The sequence below is a fragment of the Silene latifolia genome, chromosome 11, assembly GCF_048544455.1.
Source record: "Silene latifolia isolate original U9 population chromosome 11, ASM4854445v1, whole genome shotgun sequence".
In the NCBI taxonomy this organism is placed as follows: Eukaryota; Viridiplantae; Streptophyta; class Magnoliopsida; order Caryophyllales; family Caryophyllaceae; genus Silene; species Silene latifolia.
Genome location: NC_133536.1, coordinates 56,141,361 through 56,155,024, shown reverse-complemented (window position 1 = coordinate 56,155,024; position 13,664 = coordinate 56,141,361). Strand labels below are relative to the sequence as shown.

General features: G+C 34.3%; 2 protein-coding genes across 2 annotated transcripts; both read left to right on the top strand.

The window, feature by feature from the left end:
• The first annotated feature begins 6,845 nt into the window (after nt 1–6,845).
• LOC141613452 (protein FAR1-RELATED SEQUENCE 5-like) lies at nt 6,846–10,622 on the top strand. The gene is made up of 3 exons (XM_074432186.1): nt 6,846–7,056; nt 9,289–9,767; nt 9,864–10,622. The coding sequence occupies exons 1-3, from the start codon at nt 6,846–6,848 to the stop codon at nt 10,620–10,622; spliced, it is 1,449 nt and encodes a 482-aa protein (XP_074288287.1).
• Nucleotides 10,623–10,748: 126 nt separating this feature from the next.
• LOC141613451 (protein FAR1-RELATED SEQUENCE 1-like) lies at nt 10,749–13,126 on the top strand. The gene is made up of 2 exons (XM_074432185.1): nt 10,749–11,007; nt 12,459–13,126. Exons 1-2 carry the CDS (start codon nt 10,749–10,751, stop codon nt 13,124–13,126), a joined length of 927 nt encoding a protein of 308 aa, XP_074288286.1.
• The last annotated feature ends 538 nt before the right edge of the window (nt 13,127–13,664 follow it).

The following is a 13,664-nucleotide window of genomic DNA, read 5'->3' as shown; positions in this document are numbered from 1 at the left end:
CAAAAAAAAAGGGACTTAGAAGAACTTGACACTATATATATATATATATAGAGGTAAGATCTAATGAGTCCTCCTCTACCATTGAGTCCATAAGTCCCTCTAAGGGCCATTGGATGGACTAAATGGAAGGTTGAGATGAATTTGATTAAAGGCCATTAAAAAGAAAAGGAAAAAAATGTGGATGGTTGGATTGAGATGGGTGGTTGAGATTGAAAATTACCAAAAACAATTACCACTAATCAAATTTCTATACACTAATTAATTTTTCTTTCTCTCTCTAGCCCCTAATTAATCAGTTTTGAGTTTTAGATTTCAGAAGTGTAAATGTAATGTTGTATGAGTTTTACAAGTGTAAATGTGACGGAAATTTTGAATTTATATAATTTTAACATTTTACAAGTGTAAATGTGATGTTTTACGAGTGTAAATGTAACATTTTAAGAGTGTAAAATTTATTTTTTGTGACGGAAATTTTGAATTTATATAATTGTAACACTTTACAAGTGTAAATGTGAAGTTTTACGAGTGTAAATGTAACATTTTTTGAGTGTAAATTTGATTTTTTGTGACAGAAATTTTGAATTTATATAATTTTAACATTTTACAAGTGTAAATGTGATGTTTTACGAGTGTAAATGTAACATTTTAAGAGTGTAAATTTGTTTTTTTGTGACGGAAATTTTGAATTTATATAATTTTAACATTTTACAAGTGTAAATGTGATGTTTTACGAGTGTAAATGTAACATTTTAAGAGTGTAAAATTTATTTTTTGTGACGGAAATTTTGAATTTATATAATTTTAACACTTTACAAGTGTAAATGTGAAGTTTTACGAGTGTAAATGTAACATTTTTTGAGTGTAAATTTGATTTTTTGTGACGAAAATTTTGAATTTATATAATTTTAACATTTTACAAGTGTAAATGTGATGTTTTACGAGTGTAAATGTAACATTTTAAGAGTGTAAATTTGTTTTTTTGTGACGGAAATTTTGAATTTATATAATTTTAACATTTTACAAGTGTAAATGTGATGTTTTACGAGTGTAAATGTAACATTTTAAGAGTGTAAATTTGTTTTTTTTGTGACGGAAATTTTGAATTTATATAATTTTAACATTTTACAAGTGTAAATGTGAGGTTTTACGAGTGTAAATGTAACATTTTAAGAGTGTAAATTTGATTTTTTAGTCAATTTGAAGGTTTTAGAGTGTAAATTTTGTCCTTTGAGTGTGAATTTGGTCCTTTATAAGTGTAACTTTGTCCTTTAAGAGTAAAACTTTAGTCCGACTACCAAAAAATGCCACCATCAACTTTGTCCTTTACGAGTAAAACTTTAGTCCGACTACCAAAAAATGCCACCATCATCGTCCTTCCCCACCAACTCATATCCACAAAAAATATGAGTGCAAATTTATATAATTTTAACGAGTGTAAATGTAAAGAAATACAAGTGTAAATGTAAAGAAATACGAGTGTAAATGTTAAGATATATGACTGTAAATGTTAAGAAATATGAGTGTAAATTTAAAGAAATACGAGTGTAAATGTGAGGAGATAGAAGTGTAAATTTAAGAGAAATACGAGTGTAAATGTGAGGAGATATAAGTGTAAATTTAAATAAAAACGAGTGTAAATGTGAGAAAATACAAGTGTAAATGTAAAGAAATAAAAGTGTAATTGTAAAGACATATGAGTGTAAATGTAAAGAAATATGAGTGTAAATGTAAAAAAGTACGATTGTAAATGTATAAAAATATGCGTATAATAAATATATTTATTAGATCTAGAATAAAAATCATGATAAAACAACATCAACAACACTAGATCTAATAAAGAGAGATTGAAAAAAAAAACATCTAACAAAAATATAACATTAAAAATCTAATAATAATAACAATAATAATAGATATAACACCACTTTATTGTTGAAAAAAAAAAGAAAAAGAAAAACAACGACAACAAACACAACAAAAACAACAAACACGGAAGAGGAAATCCTAAATAAAAGAAACACGGTAGAAGTGGGTGGAAATAAAAATCAAAAGCAATAAAAAAGACATTATAAACAAAAGAAACAAAGGCATTATAAACAAAAGAAACAAAGGAAATCTGACGAGATTCCTTTTTTTTCCAAGGCATTATTATAAAACAAAGAAACAAAACAATTAGAACCAGGAAGCAAACAAAGGAATGCATCACACACCCAGATTTGGAAAAAAAAAGAGAGAAAGGAGAAACAGGAAGGAGCGGCAGAAGGAGGGGCGCGGTGGGGGTGTCGGGAATGTGGATGAAGGATGCACGGTGGGCGAGAGAGGCAGAGGGAGGCGGTGTTGGCCGACAATGACACCAAAAGCAACACCAATCAACCACCACGCAACCAGATTTGGAAAAAAAAAGGGAGAAACGGGAAGGAGGGGCGGCAGATGGAGGCGGTGTTGGTGTCGGGAAGGGAGGGAGGGAGGTGATATTTTATGGTGGTGTTGTTGTCGTGGATGTTGTTGGTGGTGAGTGAGGGTGGCGGTGGCAGAAAGGGAGGGAGGGAGGTGGTTGGGGGTTTCGGCCATGGTGGTGTCGGGTGGTGGCAGATCTGGGGGCGTGAGGGAGAGTGAGGAACAGAGGAGGTTGTGTCGGGTCGGGGTTGTGGTGTTGTTGGTGGTGCGTGAGGGGTGTTTTTTTGGTATTTTTTTGGTGTTGTGGTTGTGGTCGTGGATGTTGTTGGTGGTGCGTGAGGGTGGCGGTGGGAGAAAAGAAGGGAGGTGGTAGGGCTGATGGTGGAGATGGGGTCATGGTGGTTGTCGTGGGGAGTGGTGGTGGTTGTCGATGGTGGTGGCTGAAAGGAGATGTCGGTGGTGGTGAGTATGAGGGGGAAATTTTTTTTGAATTATTTGGTTTTGAATTTTGTTGAATTTTTGAGAGGAATTTGATTTTTTTGGTTTTTAGAGAGATAGAGATCTGATATTTGTGTGAAGGAGAGAGAAGTGAGTGGAAAAAGAAGGCTTTTATAGTGCAATTAGGGTTTGATTAGTGATGGTAGAGAGGGAAAGGGATTAATTAGCATTCATCCCCTTATTTTAGCCTTAATCCCCCCTTTTTCCCCTTCAATCTCAACCTCTCATCTCATCTTTTCAATGGCCCTAAATGGGACTTATGGACTCAATGGATTTGGGTGGACTCACTTGATCCTCCCTCTATATATATATATATATATATATATATATATATATATATATATATATATATATATATATATATATATATATATATATATATATATATATATATATATATATATATATAGGTTTGGGATTCGGTGAGAACCACCTACATAGTGAGAACCTTGAGAACTCCATCTTAATGATTTTTTTTCTAAATAATAATGACATATTTGGATTCACCATAGAATTTTATGTCTAGATAACATATTTCTTGGTCCAAAAAGTATAAATTATTGACCGGAATCGAGTTGAGAAATATTTTATTAATTTTGATGCACCTAGTACTCAATTTTCATGTATCTAACAATTTTCACGCACCTAGAACTTGTTTTCGTGCACATAGAACCTGATATTTTCATGCACCTAGTAATCATTTCCTTGCATGTAACATTTTTCATGCACCTAGTATTGGATTTCATGCATCTATAGGCATTTTAGTATACCAAATTGTATTTTTGTACATTAAGTTTATATTTTGTTAACAAAATCAAAAAAAATTATTTAGCTATACTAAAAATGTGTTAGAATAAACTAAACTAAGGGTAAATGATCCATCAAAACTTTCGGAACAAGATTTGATGATGATTTAGTAAGGGTTCTCACGGTTCTCATTATGTTAATGGTTCTCACCGGATCTCGACCCTATATATATATATATATATATATATATATATATATATATATATATATATATATATATATATATATATATATATATATATAAATATATATATATATATATATCGCTTAATTAGCTTCATTTAACTCATTGAAAACGTATGAATAGTCACATGAGAAACAAATTATAATGGAGGGAGGAATAATAAACGAATTAATAAATTAGTCTTAAATTTCCATCAAAGTGTGTTGTATGATTGTATCGGATTGAAAGGAATAGGATAAAAATAACCTAGATGATCTTATTCAAACAAAATGCTACAAATACAACCCAGATAACGAACAGTCAAAGGAAACACGATATAACGAAGAAGACCTCGGATGAATTTGAAATCAAACTACACTTGATTAATTAGCTTAGATATATAACCTGTCATAGTAATAGATATTCACATAACAATATTAGTTTATAAGGAATTACAAATCAAGAACATTACTTAAAAGCGTTCAAGGTTTCCGCCATTAATGCACAAATAGGATCCTACATCCTGTTGTACAGTAGCATTGTACAACAGGCCCATATATTATATATATCTATATAAGCCCAATAAAAATAAAAATAAGTTCTACGCATCTTCTTTTTTCCTAATTCTGATTTCTCTTCAGTCGACAAACCCTCTTCTTTCCCTTCTCTAAATTTCTGTTAAACGACAGTCGACAAATCTCTCTTTTCCATAATTTTGATTCTAAAATGATAAAAGGGAAGCAATTTACATCATCATATCAAAGAGGAAAAATGCATCTAACAATATTTCGTGAATGAGAAGCAATTTATATCATCATCATGAAGGAAAAATACATCTAACAATACTTTGAGGTAAATTTCTACACCAATCATACGAACTATTATTAAAAGAATTCGAACTAAAAAATACGAGCACCTAAGAATACGAGCTATTAAGATAAGAATACGAGCTAATGTAAAAAGAATACGAGCTGAAGAGGATCACGAACTTAAAAAAACGAGCACATAAGAATACGGGCTATTAAGATAAGAATACGAGCTAAAGTAAAAAAGAACACGAGCTTAAAAGGATCACGAGCTTAAAAATACGAGCACATAAGAATACGAGCTATTAAGATAAGAATATGAGCTAATGTAAAAAGAATACGAGCTTAAAATGATCATGAGCTTTAAAATACGAGCACATAAGAATACGAGATATTTAGATAAGAATACGAGCTTCAACTATTTTCATGCATTAGAAATTTTGGATAAAAAATTTCCTTCAAGATGATGCTCAGTTCCGCATAGTCAATTAATTATAATAATTTAAGGGAGAAGATGATTCATTAACTAGATGATGGAGGAAGATGAAGAGAAGTTAGAAAAATATGGAAACACTCAGAGAGAAATGAGGATTAGATTGAAAATTGAATTACGTTACTTTTTTTTTGCAAAAATATTTGAAAAAAAGACTAAAATAACCTTGGATGTACAATGCTCATTGTACATCCAGTTGTATAGTCTTCAAACTGCCATTAGTGTAGTTATTATACACGGGTCGGAGATCAAATACTCCGTATGTGATTGCAAAATAGGCAGAAATATCAACAAAGGATGGTATGCATTTACTCGACATAATACATTCAAGAATCGAATGTAATACATCAACATCACCACTAAAACTTTGGCAATCAAAACAAAATGAAAGGTGGTATGTATATACATCTATCCATTTACCCACTTCTCAGCCTCTATAACAAATTGCACTATTAATAGAGAAGTGTGAGATCTAAAATTATTGTAATATTTGTTCTTAGTTAGAAATTATGTCAACTAAAATCCAAAGTTGCAGTGACTTAATATAGAATTTTATTCCAAGTTCTTCGAAAATTATTACGCAAGTTTAAAAATTCAATCTAAAGACCCAATATTGTCATAATGTCATCTACTCCCTATAGTTGTAATTAATCAGCAAGAATCAACAATTGTATACTAAATACATTATCAAGAACAATGTAGAGAATTCGAATCAATCAAAAGAGACAAATCAATGACAACATAAAAACCTAGGGAAAATCAATAACCAAACGATTAATCGCGGAAAATATGAAGAAATAAAAAAAAATCAAAACCAATTAGAGATTTAAAAGTGATTAGACCAAATTACCTAAAAATCATCGGTAGAGAGGCTGTGAATAATTTTGAGAGAAGTGGCAATAAATAATTTTTGTAAATGTGAATGTAAATGTAAAATACTACGAGTGTAAATGTAAAATAATACGAGTGTATATGTAAAATACTACAAGTGTAAATGTAAATTAATACGAGTGTAAATGTAAAATACTACGAGTGTAAATGTAAATTAATACGAGTGTAAATGTAAAATAATACGAGTGTAAATGTAAATTAACAATAACACCAACAAATATTAACAAGACGAGATCTCAAAAAATATAAAATAAGATCTAAAAAAAAGCAATAACCCAACATCAATAACAAATTAACAACCACCCCATCCTTTAAAAAAAAAAACAAGTCTAAGCTAAAAAACAAAACAAAACAAAACAAAACAAAACAAAACGTGACAAACACATCAACCACCACCACCCATCCCCAAAATCAGACAAAACAATTATTTAACCAAAAATACTATGACTAAAAATAAAAGAAATAAAAATTAAATGTTAAAATCAGAAAACCAAAATCACAAAAATTAAATGTTAAAAATAAAAGAAACAAAAACCAAAACCAAAGATAACAAAAGAAATAAGGAGAAGGTAGTGGTGGCAGCAGCGGCAGAGAAAGAGAGGAAGGTGACGGTTGTGGGTGACGGAAAGAGAAGGGAGGCGCCAGATCTGGACGGAGGTAGATGAGGAGGCGTTAGATCTGTTTTTTTTTTTTATCGAGTTGTAGGTGTCGTGGTGGAGGTCGATGGTGGTGGAGGTGGGCTTTTTATTTCAGATTTGTGGCTGTGTGAGGGCGGCAAAGGTGGTGGCAGTGCATGGGTGTTGTTGTTGTTGGTGGTGGCGGCAGATCTGGGGAGGAGGTGCGCGTGGTTGGCAGATCTGAGGAGGTGCACCTAGACCTTATTTTAGAGGTTGGCTCGTGGGGTGGTGGTGCGTATGGTTGGCTCATGGTGGTGGTGGTGGTTGGTACGTTGAGGCGACAGATCTGGGGATACGAAGGGAAAGAGGAGGAGATGAGGTTGTCGGGTTGGTGGTGGTGGTTGGAGAACGAAAATAGGAGGATTTTGTGGTGGGCGGCAGCAAGTATGGTGGGTCCAGTGTGGTGGTGCGTTAGGAGCGAGTGTAGTGGGTTAAGTGGCGTGGTGGCGGGTGTTGTGGTGGGTCTGGGCTGTTTTAGATCGTGGGGTGGGGGTTGTTGTGATGGTGGTCGGGAGTTGTGGTGGGTCTGGGCTGTTTTAGGATCGTAGGGTGGGGGTTGTCGTGGTGGTGGTCGTTGGTGTATGATGGTGAGCAAGGTGGCGGAAAGAGGACGGTATGTGGCTGGTAGTGGTGGCGGGCTGTGGTGTGGTAGGTGGCGGAAAGAGGACGGTCTGTGGCTAGTAGGTGGTGGCGGGCTGTGGTGTGGTAGGTGGTGATGATTTTGGGTGGAATTTTTGTAGTGATTTATTTTTCTAGAAATTTTGATTTTTTTGGATTATAGAGAGATGAGGGGATGTGAATTGTGTGAGATGAGTGAGAAGTGAATGAAAAAAAAAATTATATATAGTGTATTAATGTTTGATTATGTGGATTAGTAAGGTAGTGAGAGAGTGGGTGTAATTAAGCACTAATCCCATGTTTTTTGTCTTCAATCTCAGCCCCTCATCTCATCTTTTCAATGGCCCTAAAGAGGACTTAGGGACTCAAAGAATTTGGGTGGACTCATTTGATCCTCTCTCTCTCTCTCTCTCTCTCTCTCTCTCTCTCTCTCTCTCTCTCTCTCTCTCTCTCTCTATATATATATATAGAGAGAGAGAGAGAGAGAGAGAGAGAGGAGATCTAATGAGTCTCTTACCTCATTTGAGTCCTTAAGTCCTATGGTGGAGATTTTTTACAAAATATAGGCCAAAAAAAAGGGAAAAGCTTGGCTATGAAAGAGGACGACATTTCCTGCAAATTGTCCTTACCAATGATCATTTCCTGCGGACAAAAGGAGATATCCTTTGTACTATATTTACACTCCCCACATTCTTCCTTCCTTAACACACTTATTCCAACTTTATTCTTTCTTTATTCTCTCTAAAACTGGGTTCTTTCATCTGAAAACGAAGCTAAATTTCTCTCTAAATCCTCCAAATCAGCGTAAACATGCAAATAATAGATGGCATCAATGGTATTTCTTCATTTTATTCATTATTTTCAGTCACGTTTTAATATTTTCAGTTGAATAGGATGGATGAAGGTAATGATAAATTTTGCATGTCATCGAATTTGTTCATTCTTGTTTTTAATATTTGTTCATTCTTGTTTTTATTGTTAGAAGTAAATCTTCATGCTGGGTTTTCATGAATTTGAGTTTTGAGTAGCATGAACGCATTCTGACAACATTTACACTATTGTTAGAAGTAAATCTTCATGCTAGATTTATATTTACACTTTTTATGGTTATATTTTTTATATGAGTTAGCATTCTGACAACATTTACACTTTTTTTGACATTTACACTTTTAAAGCATCACATTTACACTGCATTCCTGCTCACATTTACACTTTTGCTGTACTTTTACATTTACACTTTTTAATTGTTATAGTCACCTTTGGATTTTTATTGTTATATTTTTTATGTGAGTTAGCATTCTGACAACATTTACACTTTTGTTGACATTTACACTTTTAAAGCATCACATTTACACTGCATTCCTGCTCACATTTACACTTTTGGTGCACTTTTACGATTTTGTTGACATTTACACTTTCGACAATCACATTTACACTTCGTTTACTCTACACATTTGGATGTTTACTCTTTTTGCTATAGTTTTACATTTACACTTTTTAATTGTTATAGTCACCTTTTAATTGCTAATATTATAGTTTTAATTTGAGTTAGCATTTGAAAACATTTACACTTTATTTGTTCACATTTACACTTTTAAAGCATCACATTTACACCGCATTTATGCGACATTTACACTTTTGCTTTGACATTTACACTTCCGAACAAAGACATTTACACTTCGTTTCGACATTTACGATTACACTTTTGGATGTTTAAATTTACACTTACACTTTTGGGACATCATAATTTGCACATTTACACTTTTTGTTGACATTTACACTTTTAAAGCATCACATTTAGACTGCATTTCTCTTGACATTTACACTTTTGCCGACATTTACACTTTCGAAACAAAGACATTTACACTTCGTTTCTGCTGACATTTACACTTACACTTTTGGATGTTTACATTTACACTTACACTCTGTGCACATTTACAGACTTGCTAAAACAGAATGGAGTTCAACCTGACAGGCAGGAGCTGTGTAGGGAGGTCGAGAAGAGGTTTACACCGTACATCGGCCTGGAGTTTGGGGGCGTTGAGGATGCGGTGACTTTTTATAAGATATACGCCGTTGCTTGTGGGTTTGATGTACGTAGGTACACAACAAAAAAATGGCGTGGCGGTGAGATCAAGTCAAAGCTCGTCGTCTGCAATCGAGAAGGTTTTGCTCAAACGAAGCCCAGTAAAGATCATGATGACGGACTGGTTGGAGAGAAGTCACAGAGGATATTCAGGGTCACTAGAGTGGGGTGTAAAGCGAGGATACGACTATATATGAAGAATGGTCTTTTATTAATTGACCGGTTCCACGAGGGTCACAATCACGAGCTTATCTCACTTAAGGACAGAGAGTTCCATAAATTGTCGCGTAACATAACAGATTATCACAAGATGATAATCGTTTCGAACTCAAGGGTTTGTAATACATAATCACTCTCTATACTAAATAAATAATTCCATTCATGTTATATTTATATGACGTATCTCATTGATGATTGATTGGCGGTGAAGATAGGAGCAACAAAAACATACAGAATCTGCAAAGAACAAGTGAATGGATACGAAAACATTGGAGCAAGCTTAAATGATTTTAAGAACTTCCATAGGGATGTTAAATGTTTCATTCATGAACGGGATGGTCAGTTGTTTGTTGGCCATTTCAAGGAAATGACTGAAACAAGAATAGGTTTCTACTTTGACTATGACCTTGACGATGATGGCAGCCTACGTAGGGCCATATGGGCAGACGGTACCGCCCGAGATAATTACAAAATTTTTGGTGATGCGGTGTCATTCGACCCAACTTACTCCACCAATAAGTATTCTATGGTATTCACACCATTCACAGGTGTTGACCACCATAAACGATCTGTGACGTTCTGTGGGGCTCTAATTGCAAGGGAAGATTATGAGTCGTTGAATTGGGTTTTCAGCCGGTGTTTACAAGCAACGGGGGGTAAGGAACCCGAGTACATAATTACAGATCAGGACTCAGGTATTATCAAATCTGTCCCTCTTGTTTTCAAGACAGCGCGCCATCGGTTCTGTATGTGGCATATAATGAACAAAATGCCCAGTAAGTTTGGCGTCTCGAGGAGTGATTATAATGAGTTCATGTGTAAAATTAATTACATTATATGGGACGATGAGCTTGAGGCAGAAGAATTTGATGATATCTGGGAGCAAATAATTGAAGATCATGGTGTTGGCGTAAATGATTGGTTTGCAGATACATATGCTATAAGGGGAGAGTGGGTGATGGCGCATTGAAGAGACTTGAGGATGGCGTCGATTATGAGGACAACTCAAAGATCAGAGAGCGAAAATAGCTTTTTCAAGAGGTTTGAGGACAATTCAGGAACATTGGTTAAGTTTTGGATGCGTTTTGAGAGCACTATGGACCAACAAAGATATACACAGAAGCAGCTTGACAACATGGATAAGCACTCGTCTGCAACGGCGTCAACACATCTGGCATTAGAGATTCATGCTGCAAAGGTGTACACCTATTCAGCTTTCCACAAATTCAAACAAGAAGCCATCTTCTCAATTGATACATGTAGAACAGGAGGTTTCACTGAGAGAGACGAGCTAGAGGTAACTACTGTCAAAGATTCATCCAGAAAGAAGAATTTTGAAGTTGCATACAGTCCAGGTAGTTTACACTTCCTATGACATTTACACTTTCTGTTTTTATCTCATTTAAATTCCTATAACTTAACCTTTACACTTCTAATAACTTAATATTTACACATTACAGTTCATGACATTTACACTTCCTATTAGTTTACATTTACACTTCTAATAACTTAACATTTACACTTTACAATTGATGACATTTACACTTTACATCATATGACATTTACACTTCCTATACCTTAACATTTACACTTTTCCACTTTACAGTTCCTGACATTTACACTTCCTATTAGTTTACATTTACACTTCTAATACCTTAACATTTACACTTAGGGGTGTAAACGAGCCGAGCCGAGCTCGAGCTTACCTATGATGGAGCTCGGCTCATATTGTAAAAGTCGAGTTCGAGTCCGAACCCGAGCTCTTGAAATCAAGGCTCGGGATCGGCTCATATAATATTTTACGAGCCCGAACCCGAGCACGAGCTTTGTTTGTGTACTATTTTTTTAGCGTTATTTTAATTATAAAGTAATTTTTTATTTAAAAATTCAAATTCAAACGAGAATATTATTTTTTTGTTAGCTTATAATAACAGTTATTATGTAATTTTATCTTATAAACTAATATTTTAATTTATTTATTTTAAAATTGATACAATTTAAGTAAATATATTGAAAAACATTAAGTAATTTTAAAAATAACAAGCTCAAACGAGCTCCCGAGCCGAGCCTTAGTGTGCTCAAGCTCGGCTCGGTTTGGGCTCAGCTTTGTTCGAGCCCGAGCTCGAGCTCAGTTTGACCGATCTCGAGCCGAACTTTGACCGAGCCGATCCCGAGGGCTTGTCGAGCAGGCTCGGTTCATTTACAGCCCTATTTACACTTTTCCACTTTACAGTTCATATCATTTACACTTCCTATTAGTTTACATTTACACTTCTAATTACTTAGCATTTACACTTTACAATTCATGACATTTACACTTTACATCATATGACATTTACACTTTCTGTTTTTATCTCATTTAAATCCCTATAAGTTAACATTTACACTTCTAATACCTTAACATTTACACTTTACAGTTCATATCATTTACACTTCTAATTAGTTTACATTTACACTTCTAATAACTTAACATTTACACTTTACAATTCTTGACATTTACACTTTACATCATATGACATTTACACTTCCTATACCTTAACATTTACACTTTTCCACTTAATGACATTTACACTACATTTCATGACATTTACAATTTACATCATATGACATTTACACATTTAAATCCCTATAACTTAACATTTACACTTCTAATACCTTAACATTTACACTTTACAGTTCATATCATTTACACTTCTAATTAGTTTACATTTACACTTCTAATAACTTAACATTTACACTTTACAATTCTTGACATTTACACTTTACATCAGTGACACTATTTTTAACGTTCACACTTACATGATAGCTTTATCTGATGACACAGGTACACGTAAAGCAAGCTGCAGTTGTACGATGTTTGAAAGGACCGGAATCCTATGCCGCCATATAATATGGATTTTTTCAGCAAGTGGGATAAAGACTATACCAGAAGATTATGTTGTAAATAGATGGATGAAAGAGTATCTCCGATTAAGGATTTTCAATACTAATGGTGAAGGGACAGAAAACATGCAAGTCATCGATGAAAAACAAATTGCAATGTCAATAATGTGGTCAGAAGTTCATGAAGCTGTAGGGCTCCTTCGAGACAAAGGAGTAGCTGATGTTGACAGCTTTTCCGCTGTAATTAGATCATTTAAACACTCCCTGTCACCATTAGGGGAAGTGTTGAATAAAAATCAACAAATGGAGAAATTTCTGAATTGTACGGCATCTGAGGTAGTGACAATATTGCCACCAAAGAATTCGAAAAACAAGGGGACCGGAAAAAGATTGTTGTCAGCCAAAACAAAAGCAATGGTGTTGGCTAGGAAACCCAAACGTAAGTGTAAGAATTGCAAGAGAATGACAAATCACGACAAGAGAAACTGCCCTAACCCCTTCTCAGCACACACGCCATCGTGCGAAGGGTCGTCTGAACCAGAAGAGGATGAAGAAGAGGAGGAGGAAGAGCTGGAGTCAGAACAAGAATAGACGTCAGATCAGTGACAAGTGTTGCTCTATATATTTTGAGTGTTTAACTTAAAACTTTGATGTGCTATAAATGGAGCGGGCGATAAGGAATTGGTCTCATGGCAGCGTAACTTTGAACTGCAGTTGGTATAACTTTTAGTAACACCAACGTTAGAGTTACACTGTCATAAGACCAAAATCTCTCTGTTTTATTAGATAGCCAAACATTGTGTTACTTGAACTTATTTTGGATTACTTATGTTATTTCAAGTAACAGTTACACTTATTTTCAAATAACTGGTGTTAACATTTACACTTCTCATGTCAAAGACATTTACACTTCCAAAGAACTTCACATTTACACATACTATATCCTCACATTTACACTTTGAATATCTTCACATTTACACTTCCCATTTAGTCAGTTTTACACTTTATTTGTTCACATTTACACTTCTCCTATATTCAAATTTACACTTTCTATTTGTTCACATTTACACTTTTTTTTTGTTCACATTTACACTTGGGCTGTCACCACATTTACACTTCCCATGTCACC

What these genes read in the sequence shown, in the direction of transcription:
- LOC141613451 (XM_074432185.1), top strand. Translation starts at nt 10,749, where the DNA reads ATGGACCAACAAAGATATACACAGAAGCAGCTTGACAACATGGATAAG. An exon ending in TGAAGTTGCATACAGTCCAG is followed by an intron (nt 11,008 to 12,458) that starts GTAGTTTACACT and finishes CTTACATGATAG; the next exon opens with CTTTATCTGATGACACAGGT.
- LOC141613452 (XM_074432186.1), top strand. Translation starts at nt 6,846, where the DNA reads ATGGGTGTTGTTGTTGTTGGTGGTGGCGGCAGATCTGGGGAGGAGGTG. An exon ending in GGAGGAGATGAGGTTGTCGG is followed by an intron (nt 7,057 to 9,288) that starts GTTGGTGGTGGT and finishes GCACATTTACAG; the next exon opens with ACTTGCTAAAACAGAATGGA. An exon ending in TAATCGTTTCGAACTCAAGG is followed by an intron (nt 9,768 to 9,863) that starts GTTTGTAATACA and finishes TTGGCGGTGAAG; the next exon opens with ATAGGAGCAACAAAAACATA.